General features: G+C 43.7%; 1 protein-coding gene across 1 annotated transcript; it reads left to right on the top strand.

Moving 5' to 3' along the window:
* Window positions 1-2,565: 2,565 nt before the first annotated feature.
* Window positions 2,566-4,236, top strand: LOC115101066 (homeobox protein pnx-like). Its single transcript, XM_029620243.2, has 2 exons — window positions 2,566-2,940; window positions 3,356-4,236. Exons 1-2 carry the CDS (start codon window positions 2,796-2,798, stop codon window positions 3,871-3,873), a joined length of 663 nt encoding a protein of 220 aa, XP_029476103.1. The 5' UTR covers window positions 2,566-2,795; the 3' UTR covers window positions 3,874-4,236.
* The last annotated feature ends 2,774 nt before the right edge of the window (window positions 4,237-7,010 follow it).

Below are 7,010 nucleotides of genomic sequence, written 5' to 3'. Positions count from 1 at the left end.
CACATTTATTACCACCATCAATGCTATAATGCCATTCTGATATTTATTGGCAGTTTCCTCCGGCTTTACCATGACGACAGAAGGGCACCATTATACCCCATAGGCGTGTGTCCAAAAGTGTGGCCGATAGATAGACCATAAAGGAATCCTACTGCTATGGAATGCTAAGAGCACCCCTGAGTGTGGTTAGAAGTGCTTTTAACTGTTGTTAAGGAGATGACATATTTGTAGGTTCTCCTCCTTTTCGCTCTCTTATTGTAGTGGAGCCCATCTGTGAGGTAGAGTGGAGAGAGGCAGGTCGAAGGGGGGTAAGGAGGAGAGGGGTAAGGGGTAGTTATGAATGGGGTACCCCCTGTAAGCTCATTCAATTCTCAATTACACCATGACTGTCAGGATACATACATTTCACCAAAGGAGAGCGATACGGATGGGGACTAGTTCATTATTTCACCCACTGTAGGCTCTACCATCGGTATAGCTATTGATATCTACCCACAATCCATGATGTCTATCATGACACAATGTTGATGGGTAAGTTCAACCTTTATTTAGGCTTTACTAATAGACACAAAGGATAGACCTGGGCCTGGTTAAAGTTCAAAAGTATACTGTATAGTCTAGAAAATCTCTGCCTCTTCCACAGTTCTCTTCTTGTCCCCCCCCCTTATCCTCACCTCCTTCTCACCCCTCTCCGTCAGATTTAGATCACATACAAGTTTTATTCTATTTTTAGCAAAATGGAAGGTCATGTAAAATGTAAGGTAAATACACTCACTTTTTAAGTCAAGACTATGTCAAGAATATAGAATAAAGTTGATGCAATAGTAAGGACTCTTTCTTCGACCCTGGGTAAGCCAGTGCTTGGTGTGGGTTGATAAGTTTGATGCTCTTCACCACACATTTCATAAATGGTCCCCCCCTGGTCTCCTCTGGTCCTGTTGGACAAAGACATGGGTCAGGGAGGGTCAGGCCCACTGGTGACATCTGCTAATTGTCCCGGTGGGCCGGCCTCTCTTCTCCCCTCAATACCAGCCGCTCTGTAGGGGTCACTGCTGGGAGGACGCTGGCAGATGCCATCCTGCTACCCCACCTTTACGACCTGGCCTGCTCCAAGGGGTCAGGTCATTTAACCCCCTCATATACCCCTACGGACCCCCCCTTTCCCTTTACTCATTCTCTGGAGACTACAGATCAGTAGAAGTCATATTACTACTGTATAGCTAAGGACAGGACTATTACTAAGGCTTAAAAGCGCTTGGTGCAATTATAGACCATTCCTGATAGAGGATGCAGATATACATTAAGTAGGCTGCAAAGAATGTATAGTAGACCCTACAGTTATTTGGAAGACTAGTAGACTGCACCACCTACAAAAAAGTTTGCACTTATCCAATGTGCACTTATCAGTGGGCTTGTGTTAATCTGCAAAATTGTAATTATTTGCCTACCTCCTCATGCCTTTTGCACACAATGTATATAGACTCTCTTTTTTTTCTACTGTGTTATTGACTTGTTTATTGTTTACTCCATGTGTAACTCTGTGTTGTCTGTTCACACTGCTATGCTTTATCTTGGCCAGGTCGCAGTTGCAAATGAGAACTTGTTCTCAACTAGCCTACCTGGTTAAATAAAGGTGAAATAAAAATAAATACAAAATTATTAGACACTACAAACTTCCAGGTGGATCTCTCTGTGGTCATATTACGCTCTGTGGCTGATGTTGCTCTCATCTCGGTTTGGTTGACATGAAAGAGACCAAGAGATTTTTGTATAGACGTTTGTTGACTGGTTTGAACTGTAACCTATAACAGTCCACAATCGGATAGCAATAGGTTCCCACTTCGACCCCAGCAGGTGTATTTGGAAACGTTGGAGAAACTGTACACCAATGAAGAGCATTTGGGGAACCAATATCAAGGGATTTTTAATCTAACTTTCTAACAGTAGACGACAGCAGCATTTCATGACTACAGTGGAAATACATGAACAAAAAGGGCACAACATGCTTCCCAATGATAAAAATCAAGAGTCTCGTTTCCCCCTGTTGAACAGGCAGATGGGCACTCATAATCGTGTTAGTTCTAATTGTGTGGCCCTCTAATTATAGCTAAGTACTTTGTGTGATTAGACTGACTACAAAGCTATACACTTTAACCACATTCAATAAAAAAAACAAATGCCCGTATTGATATTCGTGCACAAGTGAAGCTGCAGAATTTTGCCTACAAATCCCTCTGAGTAGAGTCGATCAATTAGCATTACAACCCGCGTTTACGTGTCCTACCAGCGTAAAATCACACAATTGCAAATAACGACAACTCAAACAACAAAACAGGAACACGGTTGTAAAGAAAAGGGCACATTTTAACCAGATGCCCTGCAATAAGTAACCCAGCTAGCTTAGTGCGGGCATTAGCATTTTAAAGTACCCGCGCGGGGGTTCCTTCTTCCGCGCACGAGGTCGATTTCGTGTGTGTGTGTGTGTGTGTGTGTGTGTGTGTGTGGCGCGCGCCAAATTAGTCACGCAGAAAGAAGGAGCGCGTGTTTTGTCTTGCATTGCGCAGTGACTTGTCATTGTGGGCCTTTACTGTTATGGAAATGTAAATGTTATGCTTGTGATGGGCGTGTTCTTGACCTGTATAAATAGATGTGGCGGAAGGGCCACATGCATCAGATCATAGGGAAGCAAGGTGGATATATGATACGTGCGTAGTGGTCGTCTACTCGAGTTCTCTGCCACGGTCTTCAGCGAACAACGTGCCTTTTCGTCCAATTTTACAGAACTAAAAATAGAAATGCAGCCAGACAAGTTGCTGCAGGTCAGCAGAACCTCTTTCTCTATGGCAGACATCCTGGATCCGTCTAAATTCACTGGGAGACCAAACATTACTCATCCAAACCATGGTTCAATTCAGATTGACGCAGCGAGAGGGACCACAGGTGAGATTTCTGTTATTCGATCTATATATTTTGAAAGCTTAACGGGCTTTAAAGCTTTACAAACACATGAATGGCTTCGAAGCAATTTACTTACTCGTGAGCTGTTGCTTTTTTATAAATATGATCCCTTGGACTGAGGTATGGGTTTTATGCAGAAGTTTAGTTTAATAAGAGTGTCCTTCTACGTTAGATGCGGTAGTATTAGTTTCCTCCCAGGAGAGGTCAGTGTTGGTTTATTTATTATTGGCCCAGCCTCAGACTAGTATCATAATGACAAACGTTCATGAAAAGGTTATTTCTTCATCAGCATTCAAATAATATCATCATAACTGCAGATTTTTAAAAATTGTTATTATTATATTTTTTTTTAAAGAATGGATGAGTTCCTGCTTTAAACTCACTATTTTCTATTCAGGTGGGGCAGCCATTACTGAACGCCAATCCAGAGTAGAGTTCCCAAGTGGTCCAGCAGCCAGTGAATGCTCCACCACAGTGGAATCAGCAATGTCGCCGGTAGCGAGCGAGGCCCGTCCTGCATCTGCATGCCATTGCCCGGAGAGGTCAAAGGGCAAGTTGCGGCGGGTCCGGACAGCGTTCACCCTGGACCAACTACGCATTCTAGAACATAGTTTCCATAGCAGCCGCTACCTGTCTGTCTTTGAGCGCTACGCTGTTGCTTCGACACTCTGTCTCACGGAGACCCAGGTGAAGATCTGGTTCCAGAACCGACGCACCAAGTGGAAGAAAGAGTGTGAGGGGAAAGGGGTGCCTGAAGAGCAGCGACAGTGTGGGGTCGGATACCCCTCACCGCCTCCTGTCTATCCTACAACCCTGCCACTGTACAACACTATGCGTTGTCACCAGGGACCACAGACTCAACTATTCACGCCGCCGTGCTTCCTCGTTCCACAATACCACCGTCGTCCGTATTAAATGAGAAAGGATGTAGCCTGTTTGTAAGAGCTAACGTTGGTGTTTTGTAAGGAGATTGAAGTCGGCAGATACTGTAACCTGCCCTATCCTAAATGTATTTGTGCAATATACTATAGTCCACTGTAAATGAATGTAAGTATTTATAAATGAGTTACTATTTATGTGCTGTTTGAAAGCCAGTGGGAAAACTATGCCAAGCGATCCTGTAATGTGCCCAACGATTATTACTGTGACATGTTGACTGATAGGCTTATCTTTCTTACTGTTTGAAAGGTTTGAACTTATTTTGATACATTTCCATGAGCATGAAATATTTTTGTACTGTACCACGAGTGTTCTTCCAAAATAAAACAAGTCAATCAATCCTGCATTTTATTATGCAAGAAAGACACACGCACAGATGGAACGGAAATTATCGTAATAGCCGCCAGTCCTTCTAGTGGTTTCCTGGTCTCTGAGACGAGAGGCGGCACCACTCAGATGAGGAAGGTATACAATCAGTGTGCAACCCACCACATGCTCTTGTGTTATCGTCGATGGCTAAGGGTTATTAGACCCCACCCCCCCACACACACACACACACAATCACCAACCCCAGCAGAATCATCACTCAGGAGACTCAGCTAGTAAATAACCCTTGTTATGCTGCTTAGATTTTCTTTAATATGGATCCTCAAAGAGAAGCAGCTGTAAATGTTTAGGGTGGCCCTAATATGGCAATTCCGAACACTGCAATCTGACTTCCAAGTGTCACTCAAAAACCAAAGAGGAACAGTAAAATAACAGACACACCCATTGGTTGTAAATCGCTCTTTGGCTTGGTTGTTTCACAGCGATTTCCTTGTACTTTGTCATGTCGCCAAGGGGGGACTGCCAGTCCGAGACGCAAGTTAGAGAGCACTTCAAGTTGTAAGGGAACTCGTTGGCACTGCTCTGTGAGAGCAGTGCCACTCCACTGAGATGGAGAGGTCTCTCTCTGACAGAATATTAACCTATGCTCTTTTATATGGACAATCTTTCCATGTAATAATCTCTGTCCATTAAACAGCACTGTACAGCCATCTGAACTTAAAGCACATTGTTTTGCTCTGGAGATCTTTAAGAGAAGCAGAACTCCTCCTTGACCACCAGGCACCCCCTCCAGCACCACTATTACAACCAGATGGATCCACCGCAGAAGAATGCACAACGGGGAGAACATAGTTAACTCAAACGGAGAGAAAACGGCGACTTGAATTTCTGTTACATTTAAGAAACAAACTATTTTTTCTTCTTACAGAATTAAAGAACAACATCCACATGGGTTGTGATAGGATATTTGATCTCTGGGTTGATTTCCGTGGGTATATACTTTGTTGGTTCTGTTGATATACTGTATGTGGTAGCTGATACCAGTCTGTTTGTGCTATCATTCATGTTTCACATGACAAAGAGTGGCAAGGAGTGGAATGATAGCACAAACAGACTGGTACCCAGGCTAATATATGGGTCATTGGATGGTCCTCATCATTGGGTTAAACGTAGCTCGTTGTCCTTGCTTTGATAATCGGACACAGCCGTTGGGCAGAGTGTCAACACTGCCTCTGTCTTTAACAATGGAGGGTGGGTTCTCTGGTTCTCTCCATGAAATGATCTCAGTCACTGTGGGACTAATATAAGACTGAGTCCAATAGTGCACACACGCACACACACACACACACGCACGCACACACACGCACGCACGCACACACACGCACACACACACACACATGCACACACACACACACGCACACACACACACACACACACACACACACACACAGACGCACGGTTAATAATATCAGGTCACCCTTTGTAGGCCTATCACAGTCACTAACAGCAAGGCCAAATGTGTGTAAGTGAACAGGAGAGAGAGAGAGAGACGAGATCTTATGGAAATAAATCTGCCAATTTTCCATGAGACACACAGATACAGATGATACAATGCAGACATCAGTATGACTGATTGGGTGACTGGTTACATGCTACAGTAATAATGAGGAAGGTATTTTTCCGTCCTTGAGGCTTCAACATAGACGTATCTACCAAGTCATAAACTGTACAGGAATTTCACGACCCATTCATTTATAACTTTTATGCATGATCAAATGTTCAACATATGATAACCAGGTATGTTGAGCTAAGTACATACACTGCTGGATTACCTCCCAGAGTTCATAGCATTTTAATTCATGTTCACTGACTTCTGATGATCTGTGAATAGCAGACTTCTATCGTTTCTTTGTACATCAGATCAGATGTGTTCTTTGATGCATGGCAATACAAAGGAATGTCCTCCTGCTGACATTCTGCAGTCTGACTCACTGCTCCAGAAATAGAGAACGTAGATATCCCAGCACATCTGGCCTAGAAATTGAGCACTTAGACATCACAGCACATCTGACTGCCATTAATCTCACAGGAGAAATAACTCTCTGTAACTCCGTGGCCCCTAGACTCAGTAGTCCGAGTTGGGGTCATACTAAATGTATTACTGTAACTGTAGGTCACTTTCGGTACAAGTCTATGACGAATGAATAGTAACAAACATATTTCTTTGTTATGAGAGTATATCGACCAACGCAAAGCTGTAGGTTCTTTCTCGTTCAATGTTTCTAGTCGGAACCCAGAGAACTCTGAAGGAATGAACTGCAACTCACCGCTTTGTCCCGACCCACCTTTGGGAACCAGTGTAACTTCATGTATTTTTGGGGGGGAAATTCACTTTCAGCTCACACTCTCCTTTCCACACTTTCTCTCTCTTTTTTCTCTCTCTTTCTCTCCTGTTTTCTCCTTGAGAGCAGAGTAGGCGAGAGGGATAGGTCCTGACATCTCCTGTATGACCTGGAGGCATGTGAAGCTGAGCTGGGTTGTTTTTGTGTGTGTGTGTGTGTGTGTGTGTGCACGTGTGCGCGTGCGTGCATGTGTGTGTGCGTGCGTGCGTGCGTGTGTGCATGTGTGTGTGTGTGCAGTCTTTTAGCATGTCTGCTGAAGCACTTATATCCAACCACACAATGTGGGTACATTCTTAAAGATGGAATGAGTTTTCCTCTCCAATAAATCATTTCATGTGTAAATACTGTAGTTTTTCCGGAACACATTGAACATGTTGACCTAGC

The sequence above is a fragment of the Oncorhynchus nerka genome, linkage group LG19, assembly GCF_034236695.1.
Source record: "Oncorhynchus nerka isolate Pitt River linkage group LG19, Oner_Uvic_2.0, whole genome shotgun sequence".
NCBI classification, from domain to species: domain Eukaryota; kingdom Metazoa; phylum Chordata; class Actinopteri; order Salmoniformes; family Salmonidae; genus Oncorhynchus; species Oncorhynchus nerka.
This window is presented reverse-complemented; position numbering and strand designations above follow the sequence as displayed.

Coding starts and splice junctions, on each gene's coding strand:
- LOC115101066 (XM_029620243.2), top strand. CDS start 2,796: ATGCAGCCAGACAAGTTGCTGCAGGTCAGCAGAACCTCTTTCTCTATG. Junction 2,941..3,355: donor CGCAGCGAGAGGGACCACAG/GTGAGATTTCTG, acceptor TTTTCTATTCAG/GTGGGGCAGCCATTACTGAA.